Genomic DNA, 22,987 nt, shown 5'->3' with positions numbered 1-22,987 from the left:
CAACATTGAGAACAAAAGATACCATATTCATTTACACTATTTACATATAGTTAAACGAAAATTACAACATTGAGAATAAAAGTTACCATATTTATGTACACTATTTACAAATAGTTAAACAAAAATTACAACATTGACAACGAATTTGTTCAAAAGCTTGTAACAATGTCGTAAGAGGTGTAATTAATATTATTAGAACTAAAATTACACAAAATAGGACTCAACATTACCACTCTCACAACAAATTTGTTGTCACTTTTGTAAATGTGGGTATGAGATACCCACAAGTACACTAGAATTTCCCTTAAAACTCTAGAGAACTATATATCTAACATGCCCTTTAGGGGTTGACATTTTGTACCAAAAATGCGGTTACCAACTTGAACCGCACCAAAAAAACGGTTCGGTAACCGCACCGAACTAAAACTATGTCGTTTTTATGATCACACAGCACCGAACCGTATAAAAGCGGTTCGGTTGCTGTTTTAGGTCATAAATCGCCCGATTTAAACTGACCCACACCGAATTTATTTTAATTACATTTAATTTATTTATTATTTCTCTATTGATAGAAATATTGGTTTTCAATATATAAGAAATCCATTTTTAATTAGGTTTTCAATTTGTAATAAGTTGTTATGTTTGCTTGATCATTGATATATGTATATATATGTGTGTGTGTGTGTGTGTGTGTGTAATAAGTTGCTATGGTCTTTCTGTAAGTTGCTTGATATTTAGGTGACATTTGCCGATTTGTGTAGACTCTAAATGCATTCAAAATTTATTTATGCCTTATTGAAATTGTTAGGTAAAAATAAGCCTGATTTTGGCCCTTTTTTTCTAGTTGAAATTAACAAATCGCTCCAAACCGAAACCGACCCGCACCTCACAGAAAAATAGTGTAACCGAAATAATCGGTTCAGCCCTTTTGTAATGCAATTGCGGTTTGATATATAGGTCAACCGAAAAAAACGATTTGGTTACGATTTGAGCCTCAAACCGAACTGAACCGCACTGCGCCCACCCCTAATGCCCTTCATCCAATAAACACACTCCCTGCAGACTATTAACTTAACATGGACAAAGTCACATTCATGCCTCCCATCTTCGATCTTTCTCATGCATGATGCAGAAAACTCAAAAGCTGATGATGAAACCAGTGGCGGACGCACAGTGGGACGAGTGGGGGCAGCTGCCCCCACTGAGCTTTTGACATTTGGCAACTGACCTTTTTTTTTTATATGGGCCATGTTATACGTTGACACTTTCCTTTCTAATATATATATATATATATATATATATATATATATATCTATTGACATAAGTACGGTTGCATCTCACCAAATCTCTATCATTCATATATAATTTTATATATGCAAAGGCTGATCCCTTTTCCCAGAGTCCCAGACGACCCCAGACCTTTTCTTCTTCTGTTTGTTCTACTGAGAATCCCCAAACAACCAAACTCAATACTTCCAGTCTTTGATTCGAGTCCGACATCATCGACTCCTTTAGTTTTCCATATCTGCTCTTCTGCAACTCAGCCTTGGATTGATCATTGATGTATCTTAAATGTTACTTCTTTATCTTCTAGTTTACTTCCCAAATATATGACTTTGTTGATTAGATTAAGTTACTCTTTTTTATGAAAATTGCAGTTGTGAAAGATTAAAGATGGAGAGATTCTTTAAACGAACATCAAATGAGTTATCATCACCCCTCATAGAGAGTGAAAGATCAAAACAGAGTCGGGTAGAAATTGATTTGGCTAATCTTCCTTCTGATCATGGAGAAAGAACTAAAATTTCAGATTATCATCACGATATTAGGGATCAAATTAGAAGAGAGTATATGCTAAGAGGTCCTTGTCAGCCTAGAAATCATCAGTTTGTCCAAACACAGTGCAGAGAAGGGAAACGAAGGTTTGTCTCTGATTGGTTTAATGACTTCCCTAATTGGTTAGAATATAGTGTAGCCAAAGATGCTGCATTTTGTTTGTGCTGCTATCTGTTCAAATCAAATGTTGGTGAGCAAGGAGGAGGTGATTGTTTTACTGGTATTGGTTTTGATTGTTTTACTGGTATTGGTTTTCAAAATTGGAAGAAAAAAGAAAGATTGCATGATCATGTAGGGAAGCAGAATAGTGTCCATAATCAAGCACTGCAAAAATGTGAAGCTTTGATGAATGAAAAGCAGCATATTCGAAACATTATTGATCAGAATGTGCATCAATCCCGAATAGGTTATCGAGTTCGACTAGAAGCTTCAGTTGATTGCATTCGGTTTCTTCTAAGACAAGGCCTTGCCTTTCGTGGTCATGACGAGTCTGAGAACTCAAGCAATCAAGGTAACTTTCTTCAGCTTTTGCAATTTCTCATTGATCACAATGATGAAGTGAGAGCTGTTGCATTGAAGAATGCTCCTGCAAATCTTAGATTGACATCACCTTGGATTCAAAAGGACATTGTTAATGCTGCTGCTGTTGAAACTACAAATGTTATTATGAGAAACATGAGTGATGCCTTTTTTTCTATCCTAGTTGATGAATCTAGGGATGTATCTGTGAAGGAGAAAATGGCTGTTACCTTTCGTTATGTGGATAAAATTGGGTGTGTGATTGAATCCTTCATAGGCATTGAACATGTAGCGAGTACTACTGCAATCTCACTTAAGAAAGCTATAGATGCACTATTCTCTAAACATGGATTAAGCTTCTCTAGGCTACGTGGTCAAGGTTACGATGGCGCCAGTAATATGAGTGGAGAACTTAATGGTCTGAAGACCCTTATTTTGAAGGAGAACTCGAGTGCTTTTTATGTTCATTGTTTCGCACATCAGCTTCAATTAGCTTTGGTCGGTGTAGCCAAGAAACATGAAATTGTAGGTGCTTTCTTTGCATCAATTGGTAGTGTTGTAAACATTGTTGGGGCATCTTCTAAACGTCGAGACATTCTGTGAGAAAAGCAAGCTCTTAAAGTCATTGAGGCACTTAAAGTTGGAGAACTTACAAGTGGACACGGACTCAATCAAGAAACTGAAATTAAGCGTTCATGTGATACGCGTTGGAGCTCACATTATGGTACTCTTCTAAACTTTACTGTCATGTTTTCTTCCATAATTGATGTGTTGGATGAAATAGCATTTGATAAAGTGAGTTCTGATCAGAAGCATGAAGCTTTTATTTCTTTGAAGTTGCTGCAATCATTTGATTTCATATTCAGTTTGCATTTGATGAGAATTATATTTGGAATCACTCATGAGTTATCACAAGCACTACAAAAAGATGATCAGGACATAGTGAATGCTATGGATTTAGTGAAAGTATGCAAGAGAAAATTCCAGACTTTTAGGGAGAGTGGATGGCTTTCTTTATTTGAGCAGGTTGTTCTATTTTGTGGAAAAGAGAATATTAGTGTTCCAAACATGGATGATCAATATGTATGTCCAGGAAAATCAAGGTGTAGAGCTCCTGAAATGACAAATATGCATTACTATCGCTTTGACTTCTTTTGTGCAGTAATTGATTTCCAACTTCAGGAGCTAGATAACCGTTTCAGTGAGGCTTCTACTGAACTTCTCCTTTGTTTGGCATCTCTAAGTCCTAATTATTCATTTGCAACTTATAATAAGCAAAGTTTGATGCGTCTTGCTGAGCTTTATCCTCATGATTTTTCTGCATCAGAGTTGTTGTTGCTAGAATGTCAGTGAGAGACTTATATTGATGATATGCGATCTAACAACAAGTTCCAAAAATTGCAAGGGATTGCTGATCTTGCAAAGAAATTAGTTGAGACAAGAAAGCATAAGACATATCCTTATGTTTATTTGCTGATCACTTTGGCTCTAGTACTTCCTGTTGCAACAACCTCTGTTGAAAGAGCTTTCTCTGCCATGAATATTATAAAGAATCGAATTCGCAATCGAATGGGAGATCAATGGATGAATGACTGCTTAATTGTATATCTTGAGAAGGACATATTAAATTCCATTAACAATGAGTCTATTATTCAGGGTTTTCAAAACATGGCACCTCGTAGAGGACAATTATAGACGTACACTCTGCTTTTCTAGGTATGTGCTCTTTTTTGTTTCTTGCAAGCTCTCTGTTTTGTTAAACTTTTTCTGCTATTGGACATTGGTTTTCCAAGTTGAAGAGCTGAGCATGATAGTTTGTAATGAATGAGTCACATGACATTTGCTAGTAAATCCTGTTTCTTTAATTGCATTCCTTTACTTCCTCTTTGGTGCAAATCTGTTAATGAATGAGTCACTTGAAATTTTCTATTAAACTATGTTTCTTTGAATGAGTAAACTATGCTTCCCATTTGGTACAAATTTGTTAATAAATGAGTTACTTAGAAACCTGCCCCCAGTGATATATATTCCTGCGTTCGCCGCTGGATGAAACACTCCATGTATGATTGAACGTACATATGGCCATCTGAGCCTCCGAAAGTGTACCTAGCTAGGTATAAAATATGTGTGTAATATCCCTGATTCCTTTCCTCGATCGATCCCCAGTAAGGTTCTGAAAGAATGAACCTCCTGAACAGCGCTAGGTTTGAAGTCGAGCTAGAACAGTTACCAAAAACAAAAAGAGAGAAAAAGTTAAGGTTAGTTGGTTCTAAAATCTGAAAACCAACCGATCTAGTTGGCTCCCAACCATTTGATTCTTTCGAGGAAACTAAAATGAACAGCTCTCAATAGCTGAACGCAAATTACGAAAAGACAATATATTTAGAAATTGGAATCGTTGGCTCGTTGCGTAAGATGCAGTTCTCCAAAATTGAGTGTAGTACTTTTGGCTGATCAGAGAACCTTTCTTCTTTTGAGTAAATGATTTTTCTGATGACTTGTGGTGTCTGTCAGTACAGTTACAGTCCCACTGACCCCCACCTGCCAGTTCTCATGGATTTACTGTTCATATGATATGATGTTGATATGATACAACTAAGAATCAGGGAATCTCAATTCAAAACCAATGTACTACGTCTGGTCATTTCTATCCATTTCTTCACACTTTTCTACACACGTTTTCTTCTTTTTACACTTATTTCCCTTTGTAATTTTTCTTTACTTTCAGTGTTTGTCCATATTTCAGCCACAAGTATTATGATGAGTTTGAAAAGCTGAAAAACAAACAAAAAAAATCAAGAAGTTTACTGAACATGAATTTAGGCATTTAGCAATGAGTGGTAGTGTGGTACAATTGTACAACCCGCGTGTACGAGACGGAGATATCTCTAAATCTTTTCGCCCCTGTTACTGTAAAGTCTCATTCACATTTTAGTGATTTTACATTTGAAGAATTTCTTTATCAACATTTTATGTTAAAAGGTTGAAGCTATTGTTGTTTCTCATTATAAAAGTATTGAGATTAATGTACAGTCAATGATATATAACAATCTACACCAAGACATACATTAAGTACAAAAAACACAAATATAAAAATAAAACGACATATGTATATACCATATTAAAAATGAATCGAATGGCTCATGAAATTAATAATTTCAGCAACAATGATACTTCTTTAGATCATGTACAAATACACAAGTACTGCAATCCACCAATGAAGATGAGTAGAAGGTTTAACAACTCTAAGACATTTTATTGAAGACTTTTAACTTAATTTAAAAAGTTATTAATATTGAGAATTGAATTTTGTATATTTACTAAAACCCGGTTAATGAATTGTGGGAAAATCTAGCTCTACTATGCTGTGAGACGGTGACAGTTGGTAATGTAGATAATAACGATGGGGAAGAGTACATACCAACAGCTGGTTTGCCCGAGAGGTTAAGGGGGTAGACTTAAGATCTACTGCACATAAGTGCGCATGGGTTCGAACCCCATAGCCAGCAAAACCACACTATTTGTTATTTGTTAATATTTTTTAATTTTAATAAACGTCATCATCTTTCTTTTCATTTTCTTCATATTTTTTAATTTAAATATTTTTTTTTTTACAAACTTTATATTCTTTACACTATAATTGTAAATTTTTAAACTGGCATATGGAAAGAGATATTGAGAATTGGGAAATCGAGCAAGCTAAGGTCTTGTATAAATGTATAATAGATTTAATGTGTGCATGTTGAACTTTTCCTATATTTCTTTTCCGTTAGGGTTGAAAAGACCGGCCCGGCCCTCTGAATAGGGCCAAATATGACCGAAATGGGCCAAAAAGGGTCTTATTTTGTTTAACAAAAAGAAATACATTAATTTTTTTTATCTTAAAATGTGGCTTAATAATTATATAGGTAATACAAGACTCATTATTTTTGTTGATCATATTTAATACACACACATACATATATATTGAAATTAACTTATAACATTATAAATATTAGTTAAGGTGGTTATATTCAATTAACTATGTGTCTAAATCTCCTAAAATTAATTGTTATTTAACAATGGAAACAAAAATTTAAAAAAATAAAGCTTAGGACATCAATTACAATGAAGATATAAGTTGTATATTATAGAAAAAAAAGAAAGAAAAAAAACATATTTTAAAAAATAGGAAAAATAGGAAATTATTAGGGCTTAATTGACATGGCCCATACCCTACCCTATTTGAGAAAGGGTCGGGTCGGCCTGCCCTAATGCAAGGACCGGGTAGGGCTTCGGCCTTAAGGGTGGGGCGGGTTTAGGGCCGAAGGGTCAAATGATGACCCCTATTTGATTGCCAGTACCTGGATCACATCCCAACCTAAAGACAGCAATTGTTGGTAGTGGCTATGCAATAGTTTGTAGGGGATGTCATGCGTTGGGTGGTCATTCTGATAAGGGTTAAGTATGACGTGTTATTATGAAGTCTTGTAGTATTTGTGAGGAACCAGCTTCTCACTGGAATTCAGAATGCCCAAACAACCCTGACCTCATAAAGTACGACAATTCGAATAACTTTAAGGTGTTGATCCAAGAGGTCTATAGTGTCACATGAGTACTCCTTTCATTAGGCAGCCCTAAGATAAACTATATTATTCCTTGCATAAGAATCTTATCCCGGGTTTGAGAACACCTTACTATTGTGTCCCCTGTTATGAAAACGCATATCTACACATTGTTATGTTGTACCGAATTGTTAATTGCGTCTTGCCAACTGTATTCTCTTCTATTACTGCTTTTATTGAGGTGATTTCTTTCTCTATAATAAAATATAAACAATCATGTCACTTCTTTCTCTTTTTATGTGTTATGTATATACTACTTACAAATTTTATGTGTAAGATTTTATTTTTTTATTGAAAAAAAAAAGAACGTGATTATTCAAGGCTGACTGCTTATCCAAAGATTTTGATTATATATTTATATTTTCATTTATCGAAAGTACCATAACAAATAAGCCTATTAAAATCATCAGAGCTGCTCACCTACGAAACAATTTTGAGAGACTGTAAAGGACAATCTATTATAGATTGTTACTTTCTATTATAGACAATATAATCACGCTGTGAGTACTATAATTGCATTCCTTGGTAAGCAGAGTGCTTTAAGCTGTGATAAGTCTAGATCTGATTGGTTTGGCGATTTCTTGCATAATCGGATTGTAGATCCAGATGGTTTGGTTTACAAATATCAAAGTCGTGACAGTGGTTTCATTGTTGGTCATTATCTTGAGGAGATTGAAGATTTACCTTCAGTTTTTGCTAGTTTTTCTGTAAGCACTTCAAACCAGTATTGAATTGTACATAGACAATTTGCTGATGTAGTACACACTACACATTATGGTTTGTCCTATCTTAGCTCTAGGGTCAAGCTTTTGTTGGCCTTTGTATGCTCCTTATTATTTTTATTTTTATTTTGAGAGAAAAAGAACATTCATTCAATCACCAAAACCATACATTTGAGGGGGACATAGACCAAAACCCCAAGAGAAGACAGTTACAGGTACTATGAGCCGATAGCCCTAGGGGCTCAACTATAACCGCAATACGCTAATTTTTCAGGCTATTTAGACCAAATTTACCCGAGTTTCTCAACAAACTCTTGTAATCAACAACATAAGAGACTACGTCCTCTTTGACACAGTGTCTCAAAAAAGCCAAGACCACGTGCAAGGATCGCATGTCAGCATATTGACACCAAGAGTAAACCGACCATAAGCCTAATCGTCTCCAGGTATGACACCATAACCATGGCACCACAAAATAAACCAACCCCAACTCAAGAGAGTGGAGACTTATTAACCCTAACCAAAAAACCCTAACAAAACCTAAAACCCTAATCAAGAATAAGAACTAGCTACAACCCTCTCCCTCCTTTCCCCAAAACTCCAACACCAGCCCAAGAGCAATCATCAGAAAACCAAAAATTGCCCAACTGATCTTCTCATCTCCAGGCCACCACCCCCCTCCACTCACCCAATGGGTCATAGGGCTTGATGACCACCAACATACCACTGTCCCCATCCTTTGTATGCTCCTTATTGGATGCCCCTCGTGAGCAATTTATAATTTTATATTTGGTTCAATGAACTTTTCAATTTCTATGGTTACATAATAGGCCTCAGCCCAAAACAAGAAATTCTTAGGCATTGAAGCCCAACAATAACTCCAAAACCTGTGGATCTCCTATATTTCTTCCTCTACATTTGAGAGAGCCCAAAGTTCTGCAATAGGAGTCCTGAAGATATACGTAACTTTAGACATCCCTCGAGCTGAAGTTTGAGTTCGACCCGACCCGACCCGATCCGATTTAGTATTCAGCATCTTAGACTTGTCGCATTTGGATCAAGCGCAAGCGCATGCGTCCAGCGCCACAAACCAGACCTTATCTGATATTTGTATGTATGCCTTTTGTTTCTTCCTCAACTTTTCTTGACTGCGATCCATGACCTTATTTTCATTACATTTTCAAGCTCCATGTGAATTCTATTACATGGATTAATATTTACACAAAGTATTTGTGTCCCTCTTCCAGCAGGTGACGACAGCTTTGGTTATGGTTGGTGTGGCTAATTATTTTTCAGGCTAATCATTTTATACAAGACACAAAACACCATCGTTTTGACATTTTGGCTTCAAGTGTCTGAGGCCTCCCTGGCGAATCTTTCTTCTTAAACCCCATTCTGGAACTTGAACCATTAATTCAATCCTCTCCAGATTTCTCCAGCTCCATTTATGTAAGTCTCTTTCTCAGTTGTGCAGTTTTGTGTTCCATGGATGTTAAATTCTTGTCCTTTTTTTTCTTCTTCCTGTTCCATTGAATCAAATTTTTTTTTTTGTTGGGTTCGTTAAGTTTTGTGGAAATCGTTAAAACCCGTGTTTGGTTTTCATGAAATTTTGGTTTGGTTTGATGTGTGAGGCAATTGAGGGAGTTTTTGGAACAAAGACTGATTCTTTATTCGATTTGTGATGGTGATTCTTCACGTATCTTAATTTGTTGGGTTTATGACAAAACCCATGATGCATGCTCTTTGATTTTGTTCCATATCTGAGTACTATGCTGAATCGATGCTGTGGAACTTCAAATTTAGTCAGGTACTAGTTGTTGATGTATTCATTTGAAGTAGCTCTTATTTGATTTATTGCAGAAGGACATATTGCTCTTCATCTTCGAGTAATTAGAGGAAAGATGTCTCGGTATCTTGTTGAATTGGTTCGAGATCATTTGGAATCCACTGGGGACGTGATGAGTGCGATAATGCCTTTGATGAAACTCTTGTCCCTCACAATTATAGGACTGGTTCTCGCTTACCCAAAAACTCAAATCATACCGAGAGCTACCTTTAAGCTCCTCAGCAAGCTTGTTTTTGCCTTGTTCTTGCCCTGTCTAATCTTTACCGAACTAGGTGAATCCATTACGCTTGAAAACTTTGTTCAGTGGTGGTTTATTCCAGTTAATGTGTTGGTGAGTACACTTGTTGGTTGTTTCCTTGGGTACTTGGTGGTGATTATATGTCATCCGCCCCCAGAGTTGAACAGATTTACTATTATCATGACTGCATTTGGGAATACAGGAAATCTCCCGCTTGCTCTTGTTGGATCTGTTTGTCATACTGAGAAAAATCCATTTGGACCTCATTGTCACTCGAGAGGGGTGGCTTATGTCTCTTTTGCTCAATGGGTTGCTGTAATTCTTGTTTATACCTTTGTCTATCATATGATGGAGCCACCATTGGAGTATTATGAGGTTGTTGAGGAAGGGACTGAGGGGACTGAGATTGAGGAGTTGAAAGATAACATAGGTAACGATCTCAGTAGGCCTTTACTTGTGGAAGCTGAATGGCCTGGTATGGAAGAAAAGGAAACTGAGCATTCCAAGACACCCTTTATTGCTAGGGTTTTCAACAGCATCTCAAGTGTTTCGCAGACTGGTATTCCAGATGGTGATCTCTCTGTGGAAAGCGGTGGAAACAGTCCCAGGTCCATTAGGTGTTTGGCTGAACCAAGGGTGGTTAGGAGGATCAGAATTGTTGCCGAACAAACTCCAATACGTCACATACTTCAACCCCCAACGATTGCTTCACTGTTTGCTATCATTATTGGGACAGTGCCTCAGTTGAAAGCTTTTGTCTTCGGATATGATGCTCCACTATCCTTCCTCACAGATAGTTTAGAGATTTTAGCTGGTGCTACGGTGCCTTCTGTGATGCTTATTCTTGGGGGTATGCTTGCAGAGGGACCAAATGATTCTAAACTTGGCCTTCGAACTACCATCGGTATATCAGTGGCAAGGCTCTTAGTGCTTCCTCTGGTGGGGATCTGTATTGTAGCGTTGGCCGATAAGCTTGATTTTCTGGTTGATGACGATACAATGTATAGGTTTGTACTTCTGCTGCAGTACACGACCCCAAGCGCAATTTTATTGGGAGCAATTGCCAGTTTGAGAGGATATGCAGTTAGTGAGGCATCAGCACTCATCTTCTGGCAGCATGTGTTTGCTCTCTTCTCCCTTTCCTTGTATATTGTCATCTACTTCAAACTAATACCACACATCTGAGAATTGCATAAGATGGATTTGTGTTATTTTTCTGTGATCTGGTTTGAATGATACAGTCCTTATTGCCTCATTCTATGCTTAGTTATCGTGCTTAATATGTGCCATTTACATGGCAACTAAAGTCTTTTACAATGTTAGATTACATGAGAGGAACTTGTTTGTTTAAAAATCAGAGCTGTCAAAACTCAGAACTAATATTGACACCAGAAGTTTGCAGCACTCTGTTCCATGGTATTGTAAAGGTCCTGGAAATGTAGGCGAATTGTACATGTAAGTCTATGCAATGCGTTGGATCTTGTTTTAGGTACATCTTCACGGCATCTTCACAAGGTTGACCATATTGGTGGGACTTCTTGCAATTTAGGTGGCTTATTTGTTTTATGAAGACAATTTCAAACCGACAATACATTTCTCTATATGTAATATCCTGATGAAAGTTGATTTGACCAACCTTCTTTCTCTCCCAGGATGGAAAATTGAAAAGCCTTCCTTTACTTGAAGTCCTGGTATGAATCTGGACCAGCCATTGCATATGAAGAACATGTTAGGCGTGGTCAATTGAAACTTGTTACAGGCTTAGTTACTTCCAAGTTTCAACTTCTTTGTCCATGACCTTCATATTGCCAGGTAGGGGATTTTCGTTTATATAGTGGAATATGTGGAATCTTTTCCTAACTGGCCAAAGAAGGAAGACATTTTCCTACGACAATGTTATTGGCATTCTCACAAGTTATTCTGTGGATATTTGAAAGAAATATTTCACCAGTATATCAGCTACTGTTTTCGCTAAATGATATGACAATGTTCTTTAATTCTACCCTAAGCACTAGACTTACACCAACCCGTAAATCACAATTCGATTAGTCCATTTGTAAGGGTCTCATTTTTTTACCGATGCGTTACGCGGTTAAAAGTATCACCAAAACTGATGGTATTATCCTTGTTTTTTCACCACATTCAATCGAAGTAAATTTAGGGTATGTTACACTCACTCGGAAGCATCACTAATTCCGCGAATGTTTTAAAACACAAAGCTTTGGGGCTGGTTATGAGCCTTCGCTTACTGAAATCAAGTCAAGCCTTTGACACAAAACAAATGAAGTGGCGGCTCCACCGTCCAGTGGCGGTTGAAGGAGGGCCAAAGTCAGTTATTAACTCTGACGGTGGCCGCGGAAGGTTTCCTCACGGTCGTTTAATACTGCGTTTTTTTCTTTGGTTTCTGGTATCCATAAAATAACAAAATAACAAAAAGCCAAGGGAGGCTGCTCAGTACGGGACTGTGGAAAACTGTAGACTACTGAAACATCAATTTCACTTTCCCAAGAAGATGCCCTTCCCCAAATCCTAGCTTCTCGTTTTCATGGAAGAACTGCATGAAACAAGGCGCCTTACTGGAATGCCCCAGAAATTCAGAAACAATTCTATAAATAAAACTTAGAGTCGACAGCTCACGGGTTTAGGATTAGGGACACGAAATTTGCCTCATTTAGTATCTAATGTAATTTTATTTGGTGATTTGAATAGCGGCTGTTTTGGAGGCTTTTCCATTTAATTTAATTAAATTTTTTTTTTTTTTTTATAAAAACAAAATACTAACAAAGTCGAAGATCCTAACACACAAAACATAAACAAGATTTCTTAGAAAATTGTAAGGAAGCTTAGCAATATAATACATGAATACTGGGAAAGGAAATCCGGTGGTCATAACTCATAAGAAAGGAAAGGAATGGGAATCGCAGTGGTGGAGCTGGGCGTGGACGCATGGTAATATGCGGAGAATTGTAATGAAGGCAAGTTTCATGCGTTGTTTCCACCACCACCTTGGAACTTTTTAAATTAGTATTATTCTTTTTATAATCACAAACAAAGAGGAAATCTGATTCCATTCATATGCTATGATTGTGATAAGATATGGTCCATTCAATTTCAGCCATGCTCAATACTCAATTAGTCGTACTCAAATGCATGGACGTCCCAGTCCTAGAAAAAGAGCATACTGGGTGGATCACATTAACCGTTACATTTTTCCTTTTTATAATCCTTTTTTTTTTTTTTTCTCAACTTGAAATATTGGAAAAAAAACAAACCAATGAATTATATGTCTTGAGAATCTATGAGAAAATAAATACAAGAAGGAAGACATTTGTGGTGTTAGCTTAGTGGTTAGAGCGCTCACTACCTAGAATTCAAGTCATGAGTTCAAGTCATCATGGGAGTAAGAGTGAAATCATTTGATTTTCTTTTTAAAAAGAAAGAAAAGATTTAAAACGACAAAAATTATAAGTTTATTTAAAATAATAAGAGGTTAGAGATAACCGCACAATCTCAAATAAATTAATTGTTTATGAGCTATTATCTCACGTATTGTGTCGCATAGTAGCTTAATTAGGCAAAACAAACACCAATAAAAATAACCGTAAACTTGACACATAAATAGCAAAAACTAGTGAGTAGTTGTCGTTGATATTATTGCTCCTTAAACCAGAACATATTATTAAAAGCCAGGGAGTAAAACTTGAGGATGAAATCAGCTGTCCCCATTATTCTATCCAAATTCTGTCCCTTTAATATAATTAGTCCACAGAGATTAAAACATAGAACAAAAATCAGCCATCCCCATTATTCTATTCTAATTCTGTCCCCTTAACATGATTGGTCCACAGAGAATAAAAAATAGAATAAAAGTCCCCTCAACATGATTAGTCCACATAAATTAAAAAATATTTTCTTAATCTTTTATTTTATTTTTTAATTTCTGTGGACCAGTCATGGTGAGATGATGACAGAATTGAACCATTATTAGCCGGTAGTTCCAATCAAAAACATAGTTCTAATCAAAAACATATTGGACCATTTCATAGGCCAAGCCCCTATTTGTCAGTGCTCTATGCCATAGAGTACAGAAACAGAAGGCAATATTTTCCGCACCACGCGAATTATGCATTTTCCAACATAAATTACAATTCTCAGACCAAAAAAAAAAACAAACGTAAATTACAATTCAATCCAAACCCTAATTTTCCAAATTCCACAATTTCCCACCACCTTCGTTCAACCCTCTTCCCCTATAAATACAAACCCCCATCTCCATCCCCAACTCGTCTCCTCACAAACCCTATCTCTGCAAATGCTGACCGCCACACATTCCTAGATTTATTCTGGGGGTTTTCTTCCCTCTCTAAATCCCAATTCTTCAAAACCCTAATATCCATGCTTCAATAAAAGACTTTTCCTTTCTCCAATTTCCCCCAGTTTCTGATTGCCATTTTATGATTCCAGATTCTGGGTGTTCTTCCTTTCTTCAATTCCTGAATGCCCATGTTCCATTCTTGATTAAACCCAACAAAGACTCTTCCTTTCTCCGGTTTCCCCCAATTTCTTTTGCCTCCATTTTTCTGGGTTCGCCGATTTAACCATGGAAGGTGCAATCTTGGTCCCTGCGCCGTCCTCTCCTCTATCTTCAACTTCTCTTCCCTCTGTGACTCTAACCCAAGATGAGCTGAAGAAAATCGCGGCCTACAAGGCCGTCGAGTACGTCGAGTCCGGCATGGTTCTCGGCCTCGGCACCGGCTCCACGGCCAAGCACGCCGTCGACCGAATCGGCGATCTCCTCCGCCAGGGGAAGCTCCACAACATTGTCGGAATACCCACCTCCAGAAAGACCCACGAGCAAGCTGTCTCCGTCGGAATCCCACTCGCCGACCTCGACTCCCATCCCGTCATCGATCTCGCCATCGACGGCGCCGACGAGGTGGACCCCCACCTGAACCTGGTCAAGGGCCGAGGTGGGTCGCTGCTGAGAGAGAAGATGGTGGAGGGTGCCTGCCGCAAATTTGTGGTCATTGTCGATGAGTCCAAGCTTGTGAAGCATTTGGGTGGTAGCGGGCTGGCTATGCCGGTGGAGATTGTGCCGTTTTGCTGGAAATTCACGGCCAGGAGGCTCCAGAACCTGTTTGAGGATTCGGGTTGTGTTGCGAAGCTGAGGACTTCTTCGGGGGCAAATGGTGAGCCTTATGTGACAGACAATGGGAACTACATTGTGGACCTGTATTTCAAGGAGGACATTGGGGATTTGAAGGCCGCGAGTGATGTGATTTTGCAGCTTGCTGGAGTTGTGGAGCATGGGATGTTCCTGGACATGGCCACCACTGTGATTGTTGCAGGAGAGATGGGCATAACGGTGAAGAACAAGTAGTAGGGCCGGCACTGATGTTTCCTGAGGTAGTTTGAATTTAGTATCTGACTTATTAATGTAGGAGCAAGTTTTTATAGCTCTTTGCTTTGCAATCAAGTTGTGGCACATTTGGCTGGTCTTCAATGTAACAAAGGGAGGGTTTTGTCTCCTGGTATTAATTTATACTATTTTTTTTGAAAGGGTCTCTTGACATTTCAATATTATCTATTCGAAAGTTGGTGATTGTGTGGGTAGCTGAACGTTTGACAGTTTTAAGTTTGATGGCCTTCCATGTTGTTTTTCATATGAAGTTCGTCCCATTATGAATTGAACAATCTCAATTGCAAAGATAGACATCCATGAATTGGAATGGAATAGTTCAGTTTCTTGGTTGACGTTAGCATCATCTAAATGTTTTTGTTCTCATCTGGAATATATGTTTGTCAAGTATTACATTTTCCTCTGAAATGTGAGTGGGAGATGATTCTGAACCACCACCATCCCCAAATATAAGTAATTGAGTCATCAGAAAGGTGTCATTTGTCAGTGTGGATAACCCTTGGGGAGGGAGATGTTTCTTTCAGTGGGGAGCTGCAGGAAAATCTTCTTTCTCTACTTGACAAGGGATCCTTTTAGAAGGAGCAACCTGGTTATTATCAGTGATGACTTATGGAGGATGTGTATGGTCTTGGTGGCTGGAGATATTTTTGTTACAATGTAGGCATTGAGGTAATTATTGTTTTGACCTGTTGTTCAAATATCTTTGTTACAACTTAAGCAATTGAGCTATTCTTTTCATTCCAGGATTTCAATTGGCTTATGTGCTCATTGGTATTGAAAAGAGTTGCCTAATACTCTGCTAGCTGAAGCATAGCCAGAAGCAAAATTGAGCTATGAAAATCTTAATCAAAGATTATGTGGTGAACCTTGAATGGCAGGAGAAACAATATTTATGGTAAGACAGATTCCCATCAGACTTACGGTTTATAATGCGGAAGGAGGGGAGTGGATTCTGTTATTTTTTGCTTTCTGTTTTCCTGATTCTTTTAGTAAAACGTCTGTGGGATGGGTGGGATGGCTTTTGATGTGTATTGATCACAACTGTCAACTGTGTTCAGGCTGTTGATGTGCAAATACTGTAGTCATATTATAGGAATTCAGACTGGCCTTCTATTATTAGAAGTTATTGGACAGGTGACCATACCCAGCCTGTTAGACAGAAATGCTTTTTGACTAGGTAAATATTGGGTGCTAATTGATGTAAAACTATTGTGATTTGTCAAATGCTGATGAATATCATTATCATATTTCGTTAATTTCATTACTAGCCAACCCATTATATTGGAGAGTCTAATATTTTTGAGGTAGCCGGTATATACAATGACCTCATAAGCAGTCCACTAGCCTCTAGTTGCACAGAAGACAAGATCAGAAGTTCACATTCAATATATAAACCCTTAGTAACAAGAGAATGTAATCAGCTTACAACATTGACACACACTCATTCTCTTTTTTAGTACACTTCATCATCAAGATTTCGGTTTCTGCCATTATCAAATTCTGAAAATGGTTTGATTCATATCTGGCTTCTGCCCTTAGATTTTTATACAAAGATAAGACTGCAAATGAAGTGCTTGTTGGTTGTCGCTTCATTTTACTTCTTCCTGGTTCTGAGTTCTGTGAGCACCATTTCAGCTCGAACTCAAGTCAGACAAATTTAGCCAAGGTATGCTTCTCAATTTGATTGTGTAAAGGTTAGATCTTTCATGTGTTGTTTGGTTTATGAGGAGATGAAAATTGAAAGTGATAGTTTGGAGTCATTTTGCATTTGGGTTTCGAACATAATCAAGCTTCATTATTGTATGAACAAAGTTCAGTGGTTTTCATTCATCTTCATTCTTGTTGCTGAAGTACTTGATCTTTTTTCCATATTAAGTTAGTTACTAAATAAAGAAAATTCTTTTCCTGTCACAAACTGATCGGAGTTGGTCTTTTCTCATAATAAATGAACACGTGACAGTAGCTGATCCGTAAATGCTTTACATCCTGTTACTTTCCTGTAACCTTTGACTGTTTTGAAGTCTAAATAGCTTGGCAGCTGAAATATCCGTAGTTTGTAATGTTGTAATCTTGATTCTTGATGAATTTGCAGGGGATGAAACTCTGGGGGCTGTGGAGAAATGGAATCTGGGAGACTATACAATCCTCAGGGCCTGCGAGCCTTGCACCTCAAGGCACAGGGCGTCCTTGTTTTGGCAGCTAAAAGGACGAAGATGCAAGATATTTTTAGTGGATTAAAGCCTTATCAACAAGGCTGGGGCATAGCTAATCCGCATTACTTGCCTGTAAGTTGAGAATTCTAGAGAGAGAGAGAGAGAATTCTCGTAAGAGAGTAACAATTCTCTTAAGAGAGTGAGAGAATTCTAGAGAGAGAGGCTCCCTCTTCTCTCTAGAGTTTTCAACACACCCATTCACATTGAGAGTCCGCTGTCAACACAGATCTCCCCACCCGCCTCCATCTTCTTCCTCCCTCTTCACCATTCCACCGTCACCCATCAGTATCAGCCCCTTAAACACCCTTTGTGGTGTTTTTGTACTATGTTCAGATCTGGAGGATCTTATTCCTCCCTGCTTGTTTTCTCATATTTTCTTAATCAATCTATCCCAAACTTTTCCAGATCTGACTTTATCCTCCATGAACTCTTCCGCCAACACCTCATATCATCACTCCTTCCTTTACCTGAGTTCTTCCATGAAAGTTTTCATGGCTACTGCTCAAAAGTGAAAATCACTTACCTAGGTGAGTATGGGTGCTCACGCACGGGTTTCACAACCACCATTCTCCATTGTTACAGTCCTTTGCTTTTCGATCTTGTCCTACTTCGGTGGCCTCGGCTCTTTCACAGATAGTGCATCACTGTTGGAGAAGAGGAAGGTGCTTCCAGATGTGGTTTCAGACTTTCCAACCCATGTCTCAGATCTGTTCTTTGGGGTTTTTTGATTACGGAGTTACTCGGCGGCTTTGGGCAGCTTCGTGCGATTTTTTTTATATTTTTATTTTTTATTTTTATAGATGTTATCTTTAGGTTTAATTCCGGCTTACTGGCTCTATGTAGCTCAGTTGGAAATTAAATTTCCTATGTTATTTTTGTTCTGTATGGCTGTGTCCATCAGAATCGGTTTCCTGTTAGTTTTATCATGCCTTCTTGGCTGGCCTTAGGGTGGCATTTCAAAAAAAAAGTTGAGAATCCTTCTTGAGTATTATGTGGGACCACCTGGTTATTTGGTTTATTCAATTGATTTAAGTTGGTTGCATAAGGTCATGAAATGTATGCACACTTGCAGTCAAGCTAGATCCAGTATTGGCTTAAGATGCACGGTCTTATTGGTTGAGAAATGCTGATAAATATATGTTTGGGTATCAAATGAATTGTTTCTTGGAGAAATTCAGTAAGCTTGTAGCGTTTCTGTTCAGTTTGATTTGAAATGCTGAAAAAGATATATGTCTGAATTTCTAAAGATATCTGTCACATGCATTAAAGAGTTTCTGGGGATACTAGGAAAAAGGGATTGTGCTATGTTAATGTTCGACGCAGTTGATAGGAGGCTGCCTATTGTTAAATCTACTTCGCTCGCTATGTGATGAAACATCAAATTCATGTTTTTATAAAAGCTAAATTTTACTGTACCAGGTCTGGTTTTAACTCGAAGTGGATCAGCCCAAAAAACTTTCAAGTGGTGATTAAATCAAGCATGGAATCCTTCTCTTGCTCTTTTTACTTTGAGAACGAATGCTCCCAACCTTTTGTTTTAGATTAATAATTAAGAATTGTAATAGTTCTTTTTTGTTTGGTGAACATATTAACAAGGCTGATGGATCATAAATTACTTGTTCATATGAGTGTTATCATTAATTTCTTGCTAATGTAATCCCTATATATGGGTTTGTTAAGCAGAAGAGAAGTAGGAATAATGAGAAGATGAATGCATTGCCGAATGATTTCCTAAATTCAAATCAGGTAAATATAAATAATATTTAGTACCGCCTCTCCAACATGCTCGTCACCTCTATCTCCTCTCCAGCTAGCTGTGATTCTAACTCATGATGAATTGAAGAAAGCTGCTGCGTACAAGGCTTTTTGAGTCTGGCATGGTCCTCAGGCTTGGAACTGGCTCCACAACTCAGCATGCTGTCGACTGAATTGGTGATCTTTCGCGCTAGGGAAAGCTTAAGAACATTATAGGAATAACCACCATATCGGTGATCCATTGTCGGACCTCGATTCATATCTGTTCTTGATCTTGCAATAGATGGCGCTGATGAGGTCGATCCCCACCTCATTTTATTCAAAGGCTGAGGTGGGGCGTTCCTGAGAGAGAAGATGGTTGAGGGGCTTTGCAGGAAATTTGTAGTGATTGTTGATGAATCCAAGCAAAAGCATTTGGGTGGTGGTGGGCTTGCTATGCCAGTTTAGATTGTGCCATTTTGTTGGAAATTCATGGTCGGAAAGCTCCAAAACTTGGTTGAGCTTGAGGGTGGGTGCGGATTGTGTAGCAAAGCATAGGTCTTTCAGTGAAAATGGCAAGCCTTATGTAACAATGGGAATTACATTGTGGACTTGTATTTCAAGAAAGATATGGGACATTTGACGACTGCGAGTGATACAAATTTGCAGCTTGATGGAGTTTTTTAGCACGGAATGTTTCTGGACGTGGCAACCACTGTGATTGTTGCAGGAAAGCTTGGTGTCACTGTGAAAAATAGGTAGCAGGGAAGTGATCGAGAATCAAGAGGGTAGTTCGAATTCAGTATCTAACTTACTGCATGCAAGAGCAAGTTACATATTCTCGGTTCCAATTAAATTGTGGAAGATTTGGTTTTGTCTTTATTGTAACAAGGGAGGTTTTTGTTCTCCTGAAATTTATTTATACTACATGTCTGGAAGGGTCTCGTAAAATTTTCGTGTCGTCCTAGACTCTTGATCAATCTACCAAGAAACGCCAGAAGTGTGGATTTTTTGGTAGCTGAATGTATGATGCCCTTATGAATTGAATGTTCTCTCTTGGACAAATAGCCATCAATGAATTGCATCCTTCTTTTGTTATCGGGTTCATGTTCATAATTCTTGGTTTCGTCGCGTCCTCTCCTGAAAGTGCTTGTTGAGGAAGCCAGTGATGGTGCTTTTCCAGAAAGCACGTCATAGGCATTGCCAAACGAATCCTAACCCCTCTCCAAGGAAAAATATTGCAATTAGCAAGACCGAAAGCAAATATTGATTGATGTGATTTGTTGAATTATATAAAATCAACAGAGGCAGGCAATTGCTCCTTTTTCGCATCCTTTTCTTCAACTTGGGTAGGCACCACTAGGCACCAATTACACTGCATTTTCTTCACGTCAAAAAGGAAGAGCCTCAAAGAGAATGCCGACATAAAAAGAGAGAAATTGCCTTTTCCAACTTTTCTCTAGTTGCAAATTCGGTGGTAATTGCTGTTGGTCATTAATCCTAGCGTATAGTTAACTAATCAAAGGATAGTGATTGTCATAATGATGTTAATAGTAGTATGCTTAACTAATAATTAAGGAGAGCATCCGGATCCATTAACTAATCGATGACTATCATTATCATATTTCATATTATTAGGAGTGGACTAATTGCTACAACCTCAATGGAGAGCATAATTCCTAGAGCCTCTAGTTGCAGAGAAAACAAAAATACAAAATAATGAAAGATAAGTTGATGATCTTTTTCGTCCCATCAAAATCGAGTATCTATATTCATTATATATGTTAGTCCGATACTCTGTATAAGCATGAAGCATGAAGCATGAAGATACCAAATTGTTTTTGCCCGAATATTATTACTGTGGCAACCTAATAATGGTCCAATGCCTATATATATATATGGTCCCTCGAAGTAGCTAGATAGATATCCAAATACAAAGTGTTCATTCATACATGTGTCCAGCAGTCCAGTTAATTTAGTGTAGCAGAAGAAATTAATGTTGGTTAGCCATGTGAGTAAGATTAGATCTAGCTAGTTATAAGGAACCACTTACCTCTTCCTTCTCCACTGTCACATGTGTTTGTTACAACTTATGTACGAACAATGAAACTCAAGGCTGTCTCTCTTCATTTATTTTCCTTTAAGTAGCATTCAAGAAATGCATAATTCTTACTATTCAAATACCTACCTTAGCATCCAAGGCATTTATTTTATTTTATTTTATTTTCTGGTATCTCTGTTTTCGACTTTTTAACTGGTAAAACCTTTGGAAATCGATCAAATTAATATTGCTTGTTTGCAGTCTACGGAGGAGGATTTGGCAGTCGATAAACGCGTATTAACCGATACAGAGAAGTATTAACTCGTTTCGAACAAGCAGTACATGTTAGCGTGAGTCAATGTATCCTATTTAGAATATTCTTATTCTATTAGGAATGTACTTATTGTATGCAATTAGGAATGTAATTATCCATTTAATTGTAATTAGCACTTACCTAGTTAGTATATGTAACCCTATTTATACCCGTGTGAGAAGAATAAATTATCTCATCATTCTCTCAAATACATTCTTATTCTCAAGTTGATATTAGAGCGGGTCTCTCTCCAATTGCTTCGTCATCATGGACCTGGATATGGGTTCATTCATTAATTGATTCACCAATCTCCTCTCCAATCATGGACCTAGTTTGGGTTCATTAAATTGGCCATCGGAAGTTTCCGATTGGATTATTGCCAAGTGTCCGATGTGGGCCTTGGATTGTTATGTGATTGGTCAAGTCTCTAATGTGGGACTTGTGACCCGATTTCCAATGTGGAATCGGGTTTGTCAATTAATTCCACGTGCATACCTAGAGCTAGGTTGCACGTGAGGGGGCGTGTTGGAGAGCAAAGATCCCACATTGGAAAAGTGACAAATAAAATATAACTTATAAGTGGGTGGATCTCACCCAATTGTACCGAGGCATTTTGTGATTAAAACCCAACACCTATCGGGTGGTTAAGTTGGGACAATATCGGTACAATGGTGAGCCACGGGCCACGGGCCACGCTTGTCGCTGTTTAACAGTACACACAGAGATCCTTCTCGTACTTGAATACGACTGCAGATTCATCAACTCAGTTTTTACTTGACTGATCCGGCGGCTACGTAGCAAACGAAGGCGAATCGGGAAACGTTGTCTTCTAGCTGATACTAATGTCCAGTAATTAATTAGTTATTAGTGGAAAGAGATTATTCTTGGATACAAACTGCAGTACGTTGCAGCCCCTAATTTTGACTACTGCTCCTGAATACTTTGTTTTCTAGAAAATGAAATTATTTCCAAAGAGGACTTACTCAGAGGATTGAAGATAGAACTTGACTTTGGCGTTAGGAATCGTTTATGTTTTCTTATACCTAATTTTCTCAATAATAATGGCAGTTGACACGTCTGCACTAGACTATTGAATCTTCTTCTTCCTCTTATATATAGTTGATCGATACTGGTCAAAATATAAGCTTGCTCATGAATACTGACTAGGGACTTTGTCTGGTGCATGCTTAGGTCGTCACAATCAGATTGCCTTACGAATTGAACAGATTGAGATTGATGTAGTTACTACAATGAAATTAGAGACAGGGCATTTATATATAACAGCGGCTTAATGTTTAATTTGAATATTTGATGTAGACCTCATCTAACCAAACCACTCCATTTAAAATGTTAGGCACTCAGGCCAAACGTATGATGGACGTATATAAAGCCAAAATCAAACAGTAACTTAAGGTTTGGACTTCGGAGGTTGGGAGTTGGAGTTGGAGTTGGAAGGACAAAGCAGAAAATTCATTTTCAACTTTGAAGGTGTAATTCAACGA

General features: G+C 37.9%; 4 protein-coding genes, 1 non-coding gene and 1 pseudogene across 5 annotated transcripts; all 6 read left to right on the top strand.

The window, feature by feature from the left end:
- Window positions 1-2,181: 2,181 nt before the first annotated feature.
- LOC112199736 (zinc finger MYM-type protein 1-like) lies at window positions 2,182-2,958 on the top strand. Its single transcript, XM_024340712.1, has one exon. The coding sequence runs from the start codon at window positions 2,182-2,184 to the stop codon at window positions 2,956-2,958; it is 777 nt and encodes a 258-aa protein (XP_024196480.1).
- A 144-nt stretch (window positions 2,959-3,102) lies between these two features.
- LOC112199735 lies at window positions 3,103-3,708 on the top strand. Its single transcript, XM_024340711.1, has one exon. It carries the CDS (start codon window positions 3,103-3,105, stop codon window positions 3,706-3,708), a length of 606 nt encoding a protein of 201 aa, XP_024196479.1.
- A 2,073-nt stretch (window positions 3,709-5,781) lies between these two features.
- Window positions 5,782-5,864, top strand: TRNAL-UAA. Its single transcript has one exon. It is a non-coding gene; the product is annotated as a tRNA-Leu (tRNA).
- A 2,908-nt stretch (window positions 5,865-8,772) lies between these two features.
- On the top strand, window positions 8,773-11,023 carry LOC112197511 (protein PIN-LIKES 2). The gene is made up of 2 exons (XM_024338227.2): window positions 8,773-9,130; window positions 9,542-11,023. The coding sequence occupies exon 2, from the start codon at window positions 9,583-9,585 to the stop codon at window positions 10,948-10,950; it is 1,368 nt and encodes a 455-aa protein (XP_024193995.1). The 5' UTR covers window positions 8,773-9,130; window positions 9,542-9,582; the 3' UTR covers window positions 10,951-11,023.
- A 3,021-nt stretch (window positions 11,024-14,044) lies between these two features.
- LOC112196872 (probable ribose-5-phosphate isomerase 2) lies at window positions 14,045-15,478 on the top strand. The gene has a single exon (XM_024337333.2). The coding sequence runs from the start codon at window positions 14,366-14,368 to the stop codon at window positions 15,143-15,145; it is 780 nt and encodes a 259-aa protein (XP_024193101.1). The 5' UTR covers window positions 14,045-14,365; the 3' UTR covers window positions 15,146-15,478.
- Window positions 15,479-17,304: 1,826 nt separating this feature from the next.
- LOC112199734 lies at window positions 17,305-20,367 on the top strand (annotated as a pseudogene).
- The last annotated feature ends 2,620 nt before the right edge of the window (window positions 20,368-22,987 follow it).

This window comes from Rosa chinensis, chromosome 4 (genome assembly GCF_002994745.2).
Source record: "Rosa chinensis cultivar Old Blush chromosome 4, RchiOBHm-V2, whole genome shotgun sequence".
Classification (NCBI taxonomy): domain Eukaryota; kingdom Viridiplantae; phylum Streptophyta; class Magnoliopsida; order Rosales; family Rosaceae; genus Rosa; species Rosa chinensis.
This window is presented reverse-complemented; position numbering and strand designations above follow the sequence as displayed.